This window comes from Aedes albopictus, chromosome 3, assembly GCF_035046485.1.
Source record: "Aedes albopictus strain Foshan chromosome 3, AalbF5, whole genome shotgun sequence".
NCBI lineage: Eukaryota > Metazoa > Arthropoda > Insecta > Diptera > Culicidae > Aedes > Aedes albopictus.
Window position 1 is genome coordinate 255,514,853 of NC_085138.1, and position 22,059 is coordinate 255,536,911.

Consider the following 22,059-nt stretch of genomic DNA (forward strand, 5'->3'; position numbering starts at 1 on the left):
CTGTCTGTCTGTCTGTCTGTCTGTCTGTCTGTCTGTCTGTCTGTCTGTCTGTCTGTCTGTCTGTCTGTCTGTCTGTCTGTCTGTCTGTCTGTCTGTCTGTCTGTCTGTCTGTCTGTCTGTCTGTCTGTCTGTCTGTCTGTCTGTCTGTCTGTCTGTCTGTCTGTCTGTCTGTCTGTCTGTCTGTCTGTCTGTCTGTCTGTCTGTCTGTCTGTCTGTCTGTCTGTCTGTCTGTCTGTCTGTCTGTCTGTCTGTCTGTCTGTCTGTCTGTCTGTCTGTCTGTCTGTCTGTCTGTCTGTCTGTCTGTCTGTCTGTCTGTCTGTCTGTCTGTCTGTCTGTCTGTCTGTCTGTCTGTCTGTCTGTCTGTCTGTCTGTCTGTCTGTCTGTCTGTCTGTCTGTCTGTCTGTCTGTCTGTCTGTCTGTCTGTCTGTCTGTCTGTCTGTCTGTCTGTCTGTCTGTCTGTCTGTCTGTCTGTCTGTCTGTCTGTCTGTCTGTCTGTCTGTCTGTCTGTCTGTCTGTCTGTCTGTCTGTCTGTCTGTCTGTCTGTCTGTCTGTCTGTCTGTCTGTCTGTCTGTCTGTCTGTCTGTCTGTCTGTCTGTCTGTCTGTCTGTCTGTCTGTCTGTCTGTCTGTCTGTCTGTCTGTCTGTCTGTCTGTCTGTCTGTCTGTCTGTCTGTCTGTCTGTCTGTCTGTCTGTCTGTCTGTCTGTCTGTCTGTCTGTCTGTCTGTCTGTCTGTCTGTCTGTCTGTCTGTCTGTCTGTCTGTCTGTCTGTCTGTCTGTCTGTCTGTCTGTCTGTCTGTTTTTTTTTTTTTTTTTTTTTTTTTTTTTTTTTTTTTTTTTTTTTTTTTTTTTTTTTTTTTTTTTTCCTCACAACCTCCCCAGCAGAGAAAACCGATTGAAAAAACTCTGCTACACCTTGATGCCTCGATCCCCCTGGTACCACTGATATGCGACTGCTTCAGGGGGGGCAATGCGCTCATGCGCTCTTCTGCTACTGTGCTCATGCACTTTTTGTCGCTCCTAATCTATACTCATACACGTCTCGTATTTTGCTTACTCCGGTTGGTGTTGGCTCGCCATTAAGCGGACAACATGCTTAGTTTCAAATTTGTTATTCTACACGTTCTAATGTTAGTACCTAACATCGCCATTCAGCGACACATAGGTACAACATACACACAATTTGTTATTCTAATACCACGCAAGGCATTCGGATCCTACTAGCTTGCTCCGAACGGTGTCCTCCCCGTGCCGCCGTCGCGCCATTAAGCACTCCAGCTTTCCGCGCACGACTCGTGTAGTCCCCGACGGTGGATCTACCCTACGCCGACAAAGAGTTCCCCGGCAGTGGAACATCTTCCGAAACCGTTTCTTCCCAGACAGGTGCCGAGGTCTCTCCTGCGATTCCGGTTGGAGACTGGCTTCCGGTTCACAGGCGCCCCGACGACCAAATTCCGGTGCTTCTTCGCGATAGACTCGGTCTAGTCCCCGGCGGTGGCCCTAGCCTACTCCGACGGAGAAAAACCCCGGCGGTGGAAGTTCTCCCGATACCGATGTTTCTATCCCGACCAGTAAGGTGCCGAAGTCGGTCCGGCGATTCCGGTTGGTGGTGGACTTCCGGTTCACCGGCGCTCCGACGACCAAAAACCGGTGCCACGTTACGGACGACTCAGTCATGTCCCCGGCGGTGGATCATGCCTACCCGGATCGCGTTCCGCCGCTCTCTGGTCTTCGCGCCACTTCCTCTGCAGCGCGGACAGCATCCTCGTTACTGCTCTGTCGACAGCGTTCCACGTGTTTTCATCGCGACACATCTCTTCGACAATGTTGTCGACTGTCACTCCGCCCAGCAAGACGCGAATTTCTTCGAACCTGGGGCATTCGAAAACGACATGTTCCGGTGACTCCTCCACGTTAACACACTCCGGGCAAAAGGGCGAAAGAGCATGCCCAAACCGGTGCAGGTACTTCCTGAAGCAGCCATGGCCGGACAGGAACTGCGTCAGATGGAAGTTCACCTCCCCATGCTTCCTATTCACCCACGCTGACACGCTAGGGATAAGCCGGTGAGTCCACCTGCCATTCGCCGAATTGTCCCACTCTTGCTGCCATTTAGCCAACGAGTTCGCTCTGACGATATCTCTTACGCTCCTGGTACTTCTGCGTTGGTAGCATTCCACGTCTTCGGCGATGGTGATGCAAATGGGCATCATTCCCGCGATAACACATACTGCCTCCGTCGAAATGGTTCTGTACGCGCTGGCGACCCGAGTGGCCATGAGTCGGAATGCGCTGTCTAGCGCTCTTCGATTCCGCTTCGTACTCAGTGCTTCAGCCCATGCTGGGGCACCATACCTGAGTATTGAGCCTGCTACTCTCGCCAGAAGACGCCTCTTACTACTTCGTGGTCCCCCGACGTTCGGCATGATCGTCGCTATAGCATTGACAGCCTTCGCTGCCTTTCCGCAGGCGTAGTCAACGTGCTCCTTGAAGTTAAGTCGATCATCGACCATCACTCCTAGATGCTTCAAAGCTCGTTTCGATGTGATAACATGCTCTCCGACTACGATCTCCATCGTTTGGACTGCTTTACAGTTGCTGACCAGAAGCACCTCCGTTTTGTGATGGGCAATCTGTAGCTTGACCCCAGTCATCCATCTTTCAACAGTGGACATTGATTCCGTCGCCAGCATTTCAACTTCTTCAAGAGTCTCTCCCATTACCGTCAACACGACGTCGTCTGCGAAGCCCACAATGACGACTCCTTTGGGAAGTTTTAACGACAGTACGCCGTTGTACATGGCATTCCAGAGTGTTGGGCCTAGTATGGACCCTTGTGGAACACCTGCCGTTACTTCTATAGACCTCTGCCCTTCGTTGGTCTCGTACACCAGTACCCTGTTCTGGAAGTAGCTCCGTAAGATCTGGCACAGATAATCGGGAACCCGCATACTGTGTAGCGCTACGGCGATAGCCTCCCAGCTGGCACTATTAAACGCATTTTTGACGTCTATCGTTACCACAGCGCAGAATCGATCACCTCTCCGTTTTTTCTTGGACGCCTTCTGGGCATTCTCGATGACTACCCGAATCGCATCCACCGTCGATTTTCCCTTACGGAATCCGAATTGCATCGCTGACAGTCCCCTCTCACTTTCGACGTATTCTGTCAACCTGTTAAGGATGGCCTTCTCTAACAGTTTTCCTAGGGTATCCAGCAGGCAGATCGGTCTATACGATCCTGGGTCCCCCGGCGGCTTTCCTGGTTTCGGTAGAAGCACCAACTTTTGAACCTTCCAACCGTTTGGGAAGTAGCCTTCATCCAGGCATTTTTGGAGCACCATCCTGATCATGTCCGGAAACGCCAATATCGCCGTTCTAACTGCTACGTTCGGGATCCCATCCGGACCGGGAGCTTTCCCGATCTTGAGCCCCTTCGCAATTACCAGCAACTCTGCATTGGATATCCGAGCACCTTCGTTGGGTTCTTCTGCATTCTCTGCGTATGGTGTGGGAGGCCAAAACGTTGGGCCATGGTGCGGAAAAAGACCTTCCACGATCCTCCTTAGTTTGTCCGGGCACATTTCCACGGGTACTGCTGGACCTTTGAGCTTCGATACCACGATTCGGTACGCGTTGCCCCAGGGGTTGGCGTCGGCTTCTCGACACAACTCTTTGTAGCAGTTCGACTTACTCAGCCTTATCTCGCGTTTAAGAGCGGCTCGAGCTCCCCGAAAAACGGTTCGCCTTGCTTCTCTCTCAGCTTCATTTCTGGCCCTCTGGAAGCGTCTCCTAGCACGGAGGCAAGCAGCACGGAGGGTACTGATCGTCGCGTTCCACCAATACGCTGGCCGTCTTCTGTTTCTGGGCTCTATCTTCCTCGGCATTGCTATGTCGCATACCGTAACAATCGCTTCCGTTAGTTCACCTGCATCAAGGGTTGCACCGCCGTATGGCCGCAGCGCCTCGACAAAGACTTCCTTGTCGAACTCTTTTGTCTTCCACCTTCGTTCGCATGTTCGCGTTTTCCTCGTCGAAGTAGAGGCTCGCCGGCCAATACTGTAGAGGATCGCCTGGTGATCACTGTTGGAATATTCCTCGCTGACTCTCCAGTTCATGTCTTCCGTAAGCGACGGACTACAGAACGTAACATCGATGATGGATTCACGGCCGTCTCTGCGGAATGTGCTGGCCATACCATCGTTGCAAAGCCTCACATCCAGCTTCGCCAGGGCTTCCAGTAGGCTGTACCCCCTAGCATTGGTGAGCCTACTACCCCATTCCACGGCCCAGGCGTTGAAATCTCCTCCGATGACTACCGGCTTCCGCCCGACCAGCGTGTCCGTGAGTGCATCCAACATCCTGTTGTACTCTTCATCTGACCACCTTGGAGGTGCATAGCAACTGCAAACGAAGACTCCATTAATTTTGGCAACCACAAAGCCTTCGTACGAACGAACACTCGATCACTTCTTCAATGGGGAATCTACCCATCACCTGTATGGCCGCTATCCGGGATCTGTCCGTCACCCAATTGCCGTTCTCAGGGGGCACCCGATACGGCTCTGCGATGATTGCAACATCGCACTTAGTCTCTGTTGTCGACTGCCACAACAGTTGCTGTGCGACGTCACAGTGATTGAGGTTGATTTGGGTTATCTCAGTCATTGTTGACCTGCCATCGCCTTTTTATAGGCCGGGCACTTAAAGCCTCCCGTCTTATGGTCGTTTCCGTCCTCCGGCTTACACAGCATGCACTTGGGTTGGCTCGTGCAGTCCCGAGCAACGTGGCCGTTTCCACCGCAACTCCAGCATCGTCCGGACCTGTCGGGGCCCTTGCAATTTCTCGCCTGATGACCAAATTCCATGCATTTAAAGCATCGCTCCATTTGTTTGGTGGCTCGGGGAGCCAGTCGCAACGAGCACTCCGCCCATCGAATTTTTACCTTGCCAGTTGCTACCAGCTTATTGGCAATATCCACAGGCAATCGGATTGCCGCCGTCTGAGTGCCTCCATACGACTTCCTTATCCGAATCACCATCGGTCCTTCGACGTTGCACTGCTCCTTCAATGCGCGTTTCAGATCATCTTCTGTCGTGATCTCGTCCAGATCCTTGACTTCAACCACCGCTTCCTGTGATAAGGCTCTCACATTGGCCTCGTTCTCCAGCGATTTGGCAACGAGCTCCCTGAACGCCGAGCTCTTAACCGTCGGATCCTTCTTGAGCTCGAACAGCATCTCTCCTTTTTGGGTGCGTCTGGTCTTCACTACGTTTTCGCCCAACACCTTCAACTCCGGGTCCTCCTGCAGTTTCCTAAGCAGAGCAGCATACGTCGTCTTGTCCTTCGCCTCAACGATCAATGCATCGCCCTTCTTCCTCTCCCTAGGAGGCCGCTGGGTTTCTTTCTTCTTCTGTTCCTTCTTCTTTTCTTCCTTCTTCTTATCTTCTTTCTCCTTTCGCTTTTTCTTCTTCTTCGCCTGCTGGTTCTCCACAGTGCGCCATCCATCATCACTCCGATTGCTGGCACGCTCCCGTTCGCTTCTCTGTTTCTTCGGGACTTCCTCTTCTCCTGGCGTGTCCCTGCCTCGTTTCTCTGAGCGAGTACTCCGGTGGCTCCTCGGCGTCTCCATGTTTTCAGCCGTAGGTCTATCCGTGGCTTCCGCCAGAGACTTCTCGGCTGTTTCCACTCTCAGCTTGAGCGCCTTCTGATCGCGTTCCGCAACTGTAACGGCAGACTTGATGCTCGTCACTAGTTGCTTGATCTTCAGGTGAACGTTGTGCTTGTCTTTGACAAACTCGTACAACTCGTTCACCCTTCTCCTCACTTCGAACAAGCTCGACTCTTGAGCTGTGCCGCTGTTCGAGTTCGGTGTAAGCACTCGCTGATTCATGAATGCTAGCTCCCGTTGGCTTTCTTGAGGCTCGCTCCGTATCGCGCTACTACTCGTTCTCGCAGCAGTTTCCAGCGGCGTCACTGGTGATCGCTGCATCATTCCACTTCTTCTGAACGCGTCCGCGTTCTCTCCAACTACTTCGGTATAATTTGATGTCTCCATTCTATTGGGTCCCCCCTCCGAGCCGCTATCTCCACCTGCTGTACGTAGTCGCTTTCGTGATCTCTTGGTTGTCTATGAATCAGGGAGGCCAAGCGAGGGTTGAACACGTACCTTCATGGGGTCCGTGTCCAGAGCCAGATCAGCGCAAGTCGGGAGTGTTACATCCGAGCCTAGTACCCATCAAAAATGATTGTCAGATGAAGAACGTATCCGGAGGCCTGCCAAGGTTTTACCGGGACGGAGGCAGACGCACCATTAGCCCGCTCGCCGTTTCAAGTAGGTGTCACCCTTCCTTACTCAGGGAGCAGAATGGCACGAATGTCAGCCCATCGTCGTCATCCTATCCGTAATCCGTAGTCCGTTGTCGTTTGCGTTGACCAGTATGCCATAATCAGGATGTTACTGGCATCGATCCTGATGTGCCGGTTGGCACTCCGAGTATTTGGGCTAAGGCACTTTGGAAGCGGTACCAGGTCGCTTGTACAGAGTTGCTTGCGGATGTGTGGCTTTTTATGGAGATCCAACAGAGCCCACTGTTGAAACCCCGCCACATCCTAGGCATCCTCTGCTTGAGCTATCTGGAAACCAGAAGCTCGGTCACTCCCCGAAGGAAGAGCCAAAGGTGGTAATCCACACGGATGTGTGAACGATTTTCGCTTAGGATGAATTCCCAAGCTGCCACCCGACTCGCAGAAGGGGGGGTTCGTCAAGCCCCTGGACTCCTGTCCCTGCTGCCCCTTGTCTGTCTGTCTGTCTGTCTGTCTGTCTGTCTGTCTGTCTGTCTGTCTGTCTGTCTGTCTGTCTGTCTGTCTGTCTGTCTGTCTGTCTGTCTGTCTGTCTGTCTGTCTGTCTGTCTGTCTGTCTGTCTGTATGTCTGTCTGTCTGTCAGCCCGCGGTTGGAAAGGGGTCCCCGGCAAGGGACGGGGCAGGTGGAGACCCTGCTGTCAGCAACCTTCTGGTGCAGCTTATAGGGCCTGAAGGGTAGTGATACCCTTGGCTTCAGCAGGTCAGATCGGGTTGCACGTGGGCATCAGTTCTTGGTGTCTGCAAAGCAGTTGGGCGCGGGCGGGGTTGACCTTGCCCGCCTTCCGAGGACAAAGGGAGTGGCGAGGACCACTCGGGAAACTGGCTAAGCGTCAGCATGTTACCGTGATGGACTCTCCAGAGCGAGTCATCGATGTTCGTTGCTGCAGGCTACGCAGCTAACCTTGAGGGTGCGATGTGCACTAGCCCCTCTCTGAAGCAATACCTTCTTGGTGGTTCCGGAGAGACGTAGGGTTTGGCGACCATAGGAATGTGTTTAGTGGGTACTAGGAGAGAGTAGTCCTGACTTTTACTTTTGTTGTAGAAGACGGCCTCAGACCTACTCTACCCTAACCTTTTGTTGAGCAGATTATCCCCCTATGGTTTAGAAGGAAAAAAAAAAAACAGACAGACAGACAGACAGACAGGCAGGCAGACAGACAGACAGACAGACAGACAGACAACAAATTATGATATAACAAAAGGCTATGTGATTCTGATGTTATGAATTTGATATTCTCTACTACATACTACATTTAGTACATTCTAAAGAGGGCCTTATTATTAGAAATAACTTTGTGGAAATCCATGTTCATCTAAAAAAAATCATTTCAAGACGCTGAGAGCATCTTTCCTCGTAAATGTGGGTCCTGGTCCACAATGCATTCAGAATAAATATTCAACACTCATTAATTTTTAAATCATTGCCTCTCCCCTCTAGCCACCATCCTAGCTTGAGTCTTGTTCTGCATGCGGTAAAGATTAAATTCAAAATACCATTGTATAAAGGGCCTAAGGGGGCTGTGGCGGACCCATAAGTAGAGACACTTACGCGAAATACGCGAGATTAATAGAATCTCTTTCCAACAGTATGATCTATTAAGGTGAAAAATGAAATTCGCATTATTTGTCAAGAGGACAATTCTTTCGATGCTTATCCAGAAATACTGTTACTGACAAGCCAGACTGCTAGAAACAACAAGAAACTGTGATAACCCTTGGTCTGTCTAATTCATTTTACAAAGCTCCTTGTGCTATCAAATTCGCAATATTTCGAGAATTTCAATGCGCTCAACCTTCCGACGAACAAAGCCATCCCATATGGGGATCGATGTCAAGTTATTTGTCATGGTGTTTCTTGAAGGGCAATAAGCTAAGAATCTTGGATGCAGAACAAACAAACTTCCGTGTTTCAGTCTTTTGCCAAACAATCCTCTCTACACGCTGCCTTAACTAACAATTAGCTACAGGCATCGACATCAACCCAAAGCAGTTTGTACGATAGTTCTGTGAAGTCGGTGAAGATTCTAAAAGCGAAAATTACAAATTCACGTCATGCATTTAGTAACCAAACCGGTCTAAACTGACTATGACTTCATTCCACTATCAATGAAAATGCATCCATCATAAAAGTGCTTGTATACTATTATAGTTGAGTGACACCATAGCACGACGCGACGACGACGCGACGGTGCATCACCTTCCTATGAAGACGATCTAAAACTCGAAAGAGCGCGCGCAACTCTTTCGACTCTATAGGTACGGTGAGTCTCCAGCCACGTTGTTCCCGCCACAAGTTTAGGGCTTAAAAACCCACTCATGGAATATTGCTTGCTCGGTACTGAACTGAGGTACCATTCCGTTCGTATTGTAATGCGCAATACACACTCCCAAATAGGCACTACTGTTGCTGCTCTGCTGTGGTGGCCCGGTGAGGTGACTCACAGTGGACTCCGTTTCACATTTCGTTGATGAGCCAGAATGTGATTTCTGGTTTTGTTTTGACTGAATCGTTCGCTAGTAAACAGCTATCAGCAGGTGCGTTTGGACGCTTGTAGCCCAAGTTGAAAGAAAAGAACGAACGACTGGAACGGAATTAGTGTCATCGCGATTCACTCAGTTTTGTTTCGGTTGATTTAGAGGAACTTAACATTATTAACTATGGAACCGAGTTGTGAACAAACCAAAGAGCCGGTGTCAAATGGTGAACCGTTGAGCAGATTTTTGATAGTGGAGTTCACAGACGATAACGTAAGTATAGCCGGTAATGGCTAGAAGTTCAATGTGCCAGTTTAATCAGGAGCTACAACCACGACCGTGGAATCGTACAATGTTTTCAAGCTACCACTGTTTAGGTATTTAACGTTAGAAGATTCAAATTTTTATAGCATCGCTGTTGTAGCAATAACAGAGATGTTTGATGACTCACAGTTGAGCTCATACAAGACGGGTATGATCACGTGCGAGTTAGTGAAATAGAAAGGATGCTGTCATCAACAAACTTTTTAATTTTATTCCATTTGCATAATTTATTGATATTGCTATTGCTATTTGCTATTCTTATCACTATTAATATTGCGATATGTGATATGAAAATTGTATGTACTTATTCGTTGCGACAATGTACCCAGGAGTGTGGCATAGGTTTGTCCCAACTTGAACATAATACCACCGACTAATAATACGATGAAGATGGTGCACCAACATTGATCGCCGTGAAGGTATTTTTTTGTCAAAAATAATGATTTAAACTAGAAACAATAAATGGAAAATGACCATCATCTGGCACAAGGATTGTTGAATGATGTGTTCACATGATTTTGTTTTTGTTGCGCAGACGTCACTGCGACTTACTTCTAGCAAGTAAGTATTTATGTATTTGTTAAAAGTATATCCCAGTGACTTTAGCGTAACAAAAACCTGCGCCGCCGTGACTCCTCTGTGACAAGTGTTTACTTGGGTACAAGATTCATCCAGGGTTTCCACAATGCATTCCTTCAGGACTTCCTCCAGAGATTCCTCCAGTAATTGCTTCCGGAATTTCTGCAATAAATTATCCAGGAGTTCTTTAACGGATTCCTCCAAAAAATTGCAGATACTCCCACAGGAATTTCTCCAAATATTTCTCCATGAACTACTTCAGGGAATCCTCAAAGAATTCCACCAGAAATTCTCCTAGACATTCTTCCAGGAAATTTTCCAGGCATTCTTTCGGGGATTCCTCCTTGGATTCTTGCAGAGATTTTTCAAGGAATTTCTTCAGGGATTCATCAAGGAATTAATCAAGGAATTCTATCATAAATTATGTCCAGAAATTTCTCTAGGAATACCTTCTGGATTTTTTTCAAGAATTCCTCCAGATTTTCCTCCAGGAATTGCTCCAGGAGTTCCGCTAAAAATTCCTCCAGGAACTGTTTCAGGGGTTTTCCAGGATTTCTCCAGGAATTCTTCCAAAAATTTCTCTAGAAATTCTTCCGGGAATTTTTCAGGAGATTTTTTCAGAAATTTATTCGAGAGCTTCTCTAGAGATTCCCCCGAAATTCATCCAGTAATTGTTGCAAACATTCCTCCAGAAATTTCTTCAAGGATTCCTTCAGCAATTTCCAAAGGAAAACCTCCAGGAATTTCTCCAGAATTCCTCCAGGATTTTATCCAGAAATTTTTCAATGAACTCCTCCAGGAACTCCTCCAAAAAATACTCCAAGAATTCCTTCAGGAATTTCTCCAGAAATTTCTCTAGGAACTGATCAAGGAATCACTCCTGGACATCCTTCAGAAATTATGTCAACAATTACTCCAGGAATGTTTACAGAATTTTTTTTCAGAAATTCTTCCAGGAAACTCTTTCAGGGATTTCTCCAAGAATTTCTCCTGACGTTCCTTCATGAATTGCTTCAGGGATTCCTCCATGGATTCCTCCACGAATTTCTTTAGGGATTCCTTTATCAAATCCCTCGAAGATTCTTCCTGCAAATCCTCTTGGGATTTCTTCAGAAATTCTTCCAGGAAATTTCAGGAGGAATACCTTAAGGATTTTTTCAGGGATTCCTCCGGGTATTCCTCCAGGAATTACTATCAAGATTCCTCCAGGCACTTATTTACTAATGTCTTCAAGGATTCCCCCACGGATTCTTCCAGGGATTCCTTCGATGATTTCTCCAGGAATTCCATAGGAACTCCCCCAGGATTTTCTCAGGGGATTTTTTTTTCAGAAATAAATAAATACTAGAATAAAAATGGAAATCTTCCTGAATTCCTCTAGAAATTCATCCAGTAATTCTTACAAGAATTCCTGCAGTGATTCCTCCAGGAAATTCACCATTGATTCCTCCAGCAATTCCCACAGGAATATCTCTAGGAATTCTTTCAGGCATACCTCCAGGAATTCCTCTAGGAAATACCCCAGGAATTTCTTTAGAAATTCCTTCAGGAGTTGCTCCTGGACATCCTTCAAAAAAAAAAATATGTCAGGAATTCCTTTAGGCATTTCTCCAAGAATTTCTCCTGAGATTCCATCAGGAATTGCTTCAGGGATTCCTCCAGATTTCTTCATGAATTTCTCCAGAGATTTTCCCAGGGATTTCTCCAGGAAATTCTCCTGCAGTTCCTCTAATGATTCTTCCAGGAAATTCTCTGGGAATTTCTTCAGAAATTCTTCCAGGAAATTCTCCAGGAATACCTTCGGGAATTTTTCAGGGATTCCTTCAGGTTTTCCTGCAGAAATTCCTCCAGGGATTTCTTCACAAATTTCTTCAAGGATTCCCCCCGGGAATTCCTTCAGGAATTCCTTCGTGTATTTCTCCAGAAATGCCTCCAGAAATTCTTCTACAAATTCCTCCAGGAATTTCTCAAGGGATTTTTTCTTTCAGAAATAGAAAAATAACAGAAATACAAACAGTAATCTGCCAGAATTTCTCTGGAAATTCCTCTAGATATTCATCCAGTATTTCTTTCAAGAATTCCTCAAGAGATCCCTCCAGCAATTCTCACAGGAATACTTCTAGGAATTCCTTCATTTATTACTCCAGGAATTCCTCCAGGAAATGTCCCAGAAATTTCTTCCATTCTTCCAAGAATTTCTCTAGGTATTGCTCCTGATATCCTTTGGAAATTATGCCAGCAATTCGCCTAAAAATTTCTCCAGGAAATCCTCTAGGGATTTTTTCCGGAAAATTCTCCAGGAATACTTTCAGGAATTTTTAAGGGATCCACCAGACATTCCTATAGGAATTGCTTCAGACATTCCTCCAGGGGTTTCTCCACGAATTTCTCCAGGGGTATTCCCAGAGGTTCCACCAGGGAATCTTTCAGAAATTCATTCCAAGGGTTCTTCCAGAAAATCCTCCTGCAATTTCTCAAAGGATTTTTTTCAGAAATTTCTTCAGAAATTCCTCCCAGAGTTGCGCTGGAGATTTTTCAAGAAATTATTCAAGGGATTGCTCCAAGAATTCATCTATGAAATTTTTCAAGGAATATCTCCAGGAATTCCCGCTGAGATCCAAGAATTCCTCTAGGAATTACGTCAGGAATTTCGCGTTAAGTACTGTTCCTTTGAATTCCACTAAGAATTTGCATCCTTTGACAGATACGTATTTCGACCTCAACTGTAAGGTCGTCTTCAGTGTCTTGTACTTGACTCAACGAGACACTGAAGATGACCTTACAGTTGAGGTCGAAATACGTATCCGTCAAAGGATGCAAATTCTTAGTGGAATTCAAAGGAACAGTACTTAACGCGATTTTCTTTTTATTTACAGATATTCCCCTAGCAAGCCCAGGTTAATCATCGTCAGGAATTTGTTCATACGTTTTTTCAGGCATTCCTCCACGATTCTCTCTAGAGATTTTCCCAGGATTCCTTCAGGAATTTCTCCAAGAATTCCTCCAAGCAAGCCCGTGCACAAGGGAGTGATTTTGGGGGGTTAAACCCCTCCCATTGCCGAGGTTCCTTAAACTTGGCGCCCCACCGCCCTTTGCCAAATTTGGGATAAAAAAACCCTCCCTTTTCGCCTTTTCTGCGCACGGGCCTACCTCCAAGGATTCCTTCAGAAGATTTTCTCTATGAATATCTCAAGAGATTTCTAGGCAATTTTTCTAGGCATTCGACGCAGAATTCCGCCATAAATTTCTCAAAAATTTCCTTCAAGGAATCCAGAAATTTATTTATAGGATATAGGATTTCCTCATGAGATCTCTTCAGAAATTTCACTAGGTTTTCATCCGATATTTTTTCCAGGAATTCTTCCAGGTATATTTCCAGAAATTCTTCCAGGGATTCCTTCGGGAATTCCTCCAGGGTTTGGGGATCTACATGGCTTCCTATAGGCACTCCTGTAGAAATCACTCCGTGGATTCATCTAGGTTTTCTTCAGGGATGTTTTCAGGAAGTCTTCCAGGGATTGATCCGGGAATTCCTCAAGTGATTTCTTCAGAAACTCCTCTCAGGTTCTCTTCACAAGTTCATTTAGGAATTCCTTCGGAAATTTCGGAAGTCCTTCAATCATCTTTTCAGGGATGTACCCAAGAACTTCTCCAGGATTACCTGATGATTTATTTGAATTTTTTCAAGAATTTCTGAAAAAAAAAAAGAAAATCCTAAATTCTTGGTTAGTCCTCAAAAGAGTTCGTAATTTCCAAAAGAGTTCAGCTATAATTTCTTATGAATGTTTTGTAGACATTAACAACAAATCATAGCAAAATAATGCATGAGTAAATTAGAAATTGTTCTAGAAATTAGTCACCGCTACCAGCACCACGTTGAGTTGTGCAGATCAGGCGAACCTTTTTAATATATTGTACAAAATACAACAGCGTGACTGCTGAAGGGCTGAATAATGCTTTTGGAATATAATGTTACATACATACATTTATTTGTTCAACATCATTCAGACAAGACATAATCAACAATAGTACGCCACAATACTCGGTTTGTGGATGCCGCTCTCCATCCTCGGTCGGGCCCAATGCTCGCCAGGTCACGCTCCACCTGGTCCGCCCATCGTACTCTCTGCGCTCCACGCCTTCTTGTGTCTACCGGATCAGTAGTAAACACCAGCTTTGCAGGGTTATTGTACGGCATTCTTGCAACATGCCCTGCCCACCGTATCCTTCCGGCTTTGGCCACCTTCTGGATGCTGGGTGCGCCGTAAAGTGCAGCGAGCTCGTGGTTCATCCTTCTCCACCACACACCGTTCTGCTGCACACCGCCGAAGATCGTTCTTAGCACGCGTCGCTCGAAAACTCCGAGTGCTTGTAGGTCCTCCTCGAGCATGGTCCATGTCTCGTGCCCGTAAAGGATCACCGGTCTTATTAGCGTTTTGTACATGGTGCATTTGGCGCGTGGGTGAATCTTTTTCGATCGCAGTTTCTTCTGGAGCCCGTAGTAGGCCCGACTTCCGCTGATGATGCGCCTCCGAATTTCACGACTCACGTTGTTGTCAGCCGTCAGTAAGGATCCGAGGTAGACGAATTCCTCCACCACCTCGAAAGTATCCCCGTCTATCGCAACATTACCACCCAGACGGACCCGGTCGTGTTCGGTTCCGCCTACCAGTATGTACTTTGTAATAGGGCCCATATAGCCGAGGCGGTAAACGCACGGGTATTCAGCATGACCATGCTGAGGGTGACGGGTTCGATTCCCGGTCGGTCCAGGATCTTTTCGTAAAGGAAATTTCCTTGACTTCCTTGGGCATAGAGTATCTTCGTGCCTGCCACACGATATACACATGCAAAATGATCATTGGCAGAGGAAGCTCTCAGTTAATAACTGTGGAAGTGCTCATAGAACACTAAGCTGAGAAGCAGGCTTTGTCCCAGTGAGGACGTTACGCCAAGAAGAGAGAGAGAGATGTACTTTGTTTTGAGGCATTCACCACCAGTCCGACCTTTGCTGCTTCGCGTTTCAGGCGGGTGTACAGCTCTGCCACCGTTCCAAATGTTCTGGCGATTATGTCCATGTCATCCGCAAAGCACACAAATTGACCGGATTTTGTGAAAATCGTTCTCCGGCTGTTGAGCCCAGCTCGTAGCATCACACCTTCCAGAGCGCCCTGACCGAAAAGCTGGCTACGCCCTTGAATGGGATTCCTCCAGCAAGGGTAGATGAACACACAACCCGAGTAGAAAATAATAGCAACAAAATAACATATAGAGGTATTTATCTTAAATAACATTATACCTCGATATGCCCTTCATTAGGTGGAGATAAGAGGCAAAATAACACAAATAAATACCATAATCTATTGAAGTGCATTTTATTGAACAAAAATGTATTATGTTTTAGGACATTGTTTGCTCCCTTTGCCCCACCCCCCCCTCCCTCCTTGGATGCAGGCCTGGCTATGGGCACTCACAGGTACTGGATTACATATTTCCTCATTTCACTACCACGTGGTGCTAGTACATTTAGAAGCTTGCGGTGACTCTTCGGAAATATACTCTCCTGAACAAAACTTTGAGCTCAAATACATGCCATTTTTGCCCATATCTTCGCCAATTTGCGTCCGATTTCAAACCCCAAAAATTTGACCCAAAGTTGCAACATTTTCTAAGAAATAAATTTAATCATACGGCAGTGTCACTGGAAATTGAGCCGACCAAATTTTAAGATTTTTAAGATGAGAGCTATTAACTATCAGGTACTATTTACCGAACTTATCTAAAGAATCTAGAAAAAAAAGTTATTAAGTAAATTAACTCTTGATGTCATCGGCCAAAAGTTTATGGTCACTTTAGTAAAACATAGAAAAGGAATATGTTAGTATCTTTGTCATCTTTCGTTTAATTTAATTTCATTCTTTTTGGCTCATTTCAAAGATAATAAATTAAACTTTCTCTTCATACCTTTGATTTATCATAATCAATGATTTTTATATACAAAAATGTTATGTAAAGTTAACACATTTCACAACTTGTTAAAAAAATAAGGCAAGTTTACGTTAGGTTTTAGTATATAAGTTTGAGTGGGTCAACGTTGTATGTGAAAATTTAAAATTGATCAGATTGAATGAGATCTAAGTTTTTTAGATGCTCTTTGAGGTTTCAAACAACTGCGCAAAATTTGGGCATAATTGGTGTTACCGACAAAACGGAAACAACAATTTTATCCATGGCAGGTGACTCAAGACTTTCAGTAAAAGGCTTCAAAAAAATATTGTAAATAATTTCAGTGGAGTTTAGTTTAGAAAATTTAAAATAGCTATAAAATCTTAAATACCCCTCAACTGTTATATTGAAGTTTATAGTTCTACTTTCGTCTTTAATGTCTTCAATGTTGTTACACCTGCCTTATGACAGGCAGGATAAGCGAGGAGTGAGGAGGGGAGGAGAGAGGAGGGTAGGAGAGAGAAGGGTAGGACCGATAAGCGAAAAAGGAAAGAAAAGAGGGAAAAAGTTCTGGACCACCGGCGTGAACGGTCGACTAGGGATTGAGCTAGTGTGGTGTTTGCCTAGTGAAGGCGAAAAAAAGTGATTTTTAACAACACGTGTCCGATCAAGTGTCCGATCCTCGATTGGGCAAGATTCCGGTGTCGCCGGAGCCCATCCGGAGTTAGGGGACACAAACAAACACCCCCCCCCCCCCCCACCCCCACGCTATTTCGAGACCAATCACGGTAACTGGATTCCCGTTTTCGCCACAAGGCCAGTTTTGCGTACACCGGTGCTGGCGAGCCCTCTGGAGGGAGCGCAGTAGGCGTAGCCGCGTGCAGACGTGTTTTGTTTTGCTGTCTCAGGTTTTGCTCGTCGCGTTTCTTTCGCGTTTTTCCAATTTTTTTTTTTGTGATTCTGCCAACGGTTTGGCCGGTGCTACGTCATCCGGAGTGCTTGTTCTGTGAGAATTTCAATGGTGGATTTATTGATTTCGAAAAGATTCATCATTTCCAAATGACTCGTGCGATAGCGGGGGCACAGATAACAGATGTTTATGCTAGTACAAATTTTTCGCAGAATCCTGTGTAAATGTTCAAAACGATATACGTTGGCTCACTACCGCCATCTACTCAACTGATTGCGACATTACATCTAACTTGAATGCAAGAATAGTTCAAAGATCCACTTTCATTCAAGATCGAATACAATCTTGAATGTAAAATTGCGTAGTGCATGCAACCTTGAAAGCGATCACTGACTATCGATCACTGCGCCATCTCTAAATGATTGCCACATGTGTTTCAGCTGCTCGTTACGTACAAAATGGCAGTTGAGCATTTTTACACACATTGTCAATATAAGCATAAACGTCTGTTATCTGTGGCGGGGGGTTTCAAAGATTGTGTGTGTTTGAACGCCGCTGCTAAATTAGTTCGGGTTCGGAAACGGTGCTGAAATTCGTTTCTACTCATAGGAATGTGCCGTCTATTTCGCGTTTTCACATAGAACGGTCAATGGCGCTACGCCTTCCAGTAGTTTTTCATTGTTAAGTCCCTATGATTGCAGTTTTGTTCCGTGATTTTTTACGTATGTGGCTATTAAACTACCACCATTCCGGTGAGAATGTTCCGACTACTTTTACTACATACAACAAAATGATCTAAATACGCGCCAGTTTCAAAGATTCTCTTTAAATCAGGAAGTGTGTTTGCATTATCATTATCCAAATGATAACGGTAATGCGGGGCTTATTGTAAGTGAAAGTGACTTCTGAATGGACGTATCTCTCCAGCCATTCTGAAATGGGTTTCTGAATCTGCAATAGAGCTATCACCTTCTAACTCCCGGACTAAAGCTTTTTGCAAAAGCATCAAAATGATATTGCCGAAAACTTTCTTCCATAATACCACTGCCGGACAGTGGGGGTTAGTTGGATCACACACACACACACACACACACACACACACACACACACACACACACACACACACACACACACACACACACACACACACACACACACACCGGTGCTGGCGAGCCCTCTGGTGCTAGTGGCCGACAAGACCCCGAAGTTATTGTCGCGCCACACGTTACAGGCGAGCTATATCCAGCGCTATTGCGGTGAGAGCCTAGTAGGGCCCGGAGGGTTTTCCCCCGCCTACTAGTGCTCGAAATCCTATTGGATACGGCCCTGTCAACGAGCATGTGGGACGTCAGCACGAACCAGCCGCCATGTTGGGAACTGTTCCGGACCTGGATGCCAGTCAGCATGACGCTTAGGAGGCCACCGCCATGGAGGCCGTTCCGGACCTGCAAAGTTGACCGGAGGGATCAGTTCGAGCAAGTAAGCCAGTTCTATCCTCTCTCCTCCTTGCATGAAGCAGTTAACGGCCGCAACGACACCCCCCCCCCCTCTTTTGTACCACTTCTGTATAATATTGTTAAGTAATAAACTATGTTAAGAGTATTTCTTTGTTTGTGCCACAGTTCTTATAGAAAGATGTCTGATGTCCCCTGTTTTGGTTTGATTGTTGATTCTGAGTGTGTTCCGTCCGATTTATTGGTTGTATGAGTCCTCCCTTGAAGCCAGGCAGAGCCGACCCTAAATAGTATAGCCATGGGGCTAGCCGAGCGCTCTTTACATTGGTTAAGCCTTTATTTTTCGCATCGCAATTGAAGTTTGTATGGAATTTTACATGGGAGAACATACTTTTGCGTATTTTTCTTTGAAGTTACTCGAATTTGTCCTATACCATATAACCGTCAATGTAAAAGTAATGCCCATGATGTGTCGAAAAACTTTGGCAAAGACCGCAAAGCGAACCGATGCATGTGGGACATCACATATGAACATATACAACACAGATCATACATTTTGACCTGTTATCCTAGTGGATAACAATTTCCGATGACAAGTTGACGATGTTTCATAGTAGTTGTTGCTCCATCAGTCAATCCTGTAAACGTGTTTTTGTCTAGCAGGTTTCCTTTTGATTCGCAGCGTTAATTGCTTTCATAGCTTGTGTTTTGTCTAGGAGCCTGCACGGAGTTCCAATCACCGTGGAACATATAGAGGACTGAAAGAAATGCAACCAAGCCAGAAGAGACTACGATATTGCTGAATCGCTATTCAACGCCCTCGGAGATAACATCAACTGGGTCTCCAGTTAGCCTAGCGGTTAAGGCTATGAATCGCCAATCCGGAGACAGCGGGTTCGATTCCCGTTCCAGTCGGGAAAATATTCTCGACACCCTGGGCATAGTGTATCATTGTACTTGCCTCACAATATACAAATTCATGCAATGGCAGGCAAAGAAAGCCCTTCAATTAATAACTGTGGATGTGCTCAAAGAACACTAAGTTTAAGCAAGGCCAAGTCCCAGTGGGGACGTCGAGTCATAAAGAAGAAGAAGAAGAAGAAGAAGAAGAAGGAGGAGATAACATCAACGAAGTGGAGAAAACTATTCAATTTGTGAAAAATACTGATATATACCTCCAAATTTGATGTAATAATGTAAAAAGAAAACGCTTAGTCCAAATATGAGCGGCTATTGTTGGTTGTTTGAGCTATAGCGTTCCTTAGTAGAATAGTATTAGATTCCAATACATTAAAAAGTTGATGAAAATGTGAATGTTAAGCATATGGAAAGTTATGTAGAATCTTAAGAAATGGATGTTTATTGAGGTTTAACGAAAACCGTTTCAGCTACATAATAAAGAACATTTTGTATAATTTTATATTTTTCCTACACTGTATAATAAATATCGAAAGTTATGAAAAATAAAAAAGATATCGCACAAACAAGGTGTCTTCTTTATAAAACTTAGTCCTTGAAGTATAATTTGATTAAATGATTCTTAAAAAACGATGCATGTAAATATTCGCTTTAATTATGCTCTTGCATTCAGTTATTGCGTTATAGAATAATATATTTTTCGTTTGCTGACGTAGCTGTGTAAAAAAGCCTTGGTCATTAAAATTACTGCCAATTCGGAAAATTATGGTTTAGTGGATAGTTTGATAAGTAGATAAAATTAACATACTATCTCTAATTTCAGATTGTCTACAACTCTACCTCCGTTCGTCAGAACCCCGACGCACAAGACTTCTATCGACTCAAACAACAATTTCAGACCAGCAAAACCCTCTTCGAAGATCCGGACTTTCCCGCATCCAATCACACCGTCCTTGGGCATAACTCTCAAGCGAACGTCCAATGGGTACGACCCTCGGAAATCACCCCCAAGCCAAAGTTCTACGCTCAAGCACAACCGGAATACTCCGTCGAGAAGCGGTCCGTTCTGCATGGCTTCCTATCGACAGCGATGACCTGCCTTTCGACCAACCAAGAGGCATTCCTCAGAACCGTTCCCTCGGATAACGCCATCGAGGGGAAGCTGTACCGAGGTTTGTTTCACTTCCGGTTCTGGCAGTACGGCCGCTGGGTTGATGTGGTGATCGACGACCGGCTGCCAATGATGGACGGGAAGCTGCTGTTTATCAGACCGACGTTGCAAAATGAGTTCTGGTGTGCCTTGTTGGAGAAGGCGTACGCCAAACTGTGCGGATCGTACAGTGCGATTGCGTCGAGAGATCTATGCGAAGCTATGCAGGACTTCACAGGGGGTATCACCGAACGGTACTTTTTGGGGCAGTCGGTAGCGAATGTGGATGTGTGTTACGAATTGATCGGCTCGAAACTTGCGAAGGGATCGCTTATGGCGGCTGTGAAAATGGTAAGATATTGGAGACAGTCTTTGAATTTACATTCAAAAGTTATTATTCTAAGTTTGTAGAGTGATATCCTTAAATATTTCAAAAGGCTAAGAAATTCGACATTCTTTTCCTTTTTATTTTGCAGAACAATAACCGAGGGTCACATTCATATTCCATCCTGAAAGCAGTTACCATCGAGAGCAAGATGATCGGTTTGCAGACGCCGGTAGAAGAGCTCATCGAAATCAACTACTTGCAGAGCGGTGGAATGTCCCTGCCCGCCGATTGTTACAGAAAGTCTTGGTTGCGCATCGACGAATTTGTCAAAAACTACGATTTCGTGGACATATGCAACATGACTCCCAATCAAATGGGTCAACCTCTGAGTGAAGACTACAGCTGGCAGTTGTCATGCATAGAAGGATCATGGGTCAACGGATCTACAGCTGGAGGTTCGAAAGACGATTTGAAATCCTTCTGGACGAATCCACAGTTTGTAGTCCAGCTAGCCCATCCAGATAAAATCGACACCTCTGGGTCGTGCCACCTAGTCATCTCACTCATGCAGAAACCTGGAGCAACTGGGTATCTTCCAATCAGCTTCTTGGTGTTCCAATTGACGGACGAAGATTTTCGCACAAAATCGGTTCCGATGGCTTTTTCCAAAAAGAAAATGCCAAAAACCATATCGCACCCTTCATTCTCCAGTGGCCGTGAAGTCACGGGTCGAGTGCGGGTTCCTCCCTGTACACTTCTCATAGTTCCTTGCACGCAAAAACGAAATATAGAAGGTAATTTCTTCCTCAGAATCTTCTCGAAGCCAAGTCGAAAAGTTGTAGAAACCTCGCCATCCAGTACCCCATCTACAATGGGAGCAAATTGGCCTTCGATAGCCCGAATGTTCTATAGCCTAGCGGACGCTAAAGGAACCATAGATCACATTGATTTAGCTTCCATATTGAACACTCACTTTTTTACTAACAAACCGAAGTCCAAAACAAAAAGTATCCTCCGAAGGGTGTTATCAAGAAAGAGCTCGCATCTCGAAGATTCAGCCAAATCCCCCGATGGTTCACACCAGGAATTCGTCGAACACGTGGCCCAGTTTCTTGCCTCAAGCGGACAAATGACCACCACCGCAAACCCGGAACGATTGACCTACGATGGGTTCAAACGAGCCATCCGGGATGTTCAGCAGTGGAAAGAGATGTTCGATTTCTACGATCCGGACCGGAAGGGTTACCTGGATCGGAAGAAGCTGATCAAGACGCTCACAAAGTCATCGGTGGCAACCGTGGAAGGTCAAGCTCATTCCAGCTCTTCTAGTTTGCTGCAGTGGTTGGAAATGGAACAGGAGGACAAGATCCACTTGGAAGAGTTCATCTACTATTCGCAGCAGAATCCGGTGATAATGCGACTGGAAATGACGGCCCACATGAATGAACAGATGTTTGAGAAGGTGGTGAACGTTAAGTAAGGCCATATCTAACACAATCAACAATGTTTGAAATAAGATTCTCGAAAGTAGAAATAAATTGTAAGAATTAAATAAATAAACAAATATTTTATACCCAAAACTAAAAGCTGGAATCTATTTCCTTCTGTGAAAAT

At 45.6% G+C, this 22,059-nt stretch overlaps 1 protein-coding gene across 1 annotated transcript; it reads left to right on the forward strand.

Moving 5' to 3' along the window:
• Positions 1–8,580: 8,580 nt before the first annotated feature.
• LOC109422340 (calpain-B) lies at positions 8,581–22,031 on the forward strand. Its single transcript, XM_019697040.3, has 3 exons — positions 8,581–9,109; positions 19,791–20,468; positions 20,594–22,031. The coding sequence occupies exons 1-3, from the start codon at positions 9,020–9,022 to the stop codon at positions 21,923–21,925; spliced, it is 2,100 nt and encodes a 699-aa protein (XP_019552585.2). The 5' UTR covers positions 8,581–9,019; the 3' UTR covers positions 21,926–22,031.
• The last annotated feature ends 28 nt before the right edge of the window (positions 22,032–22,059 follow it).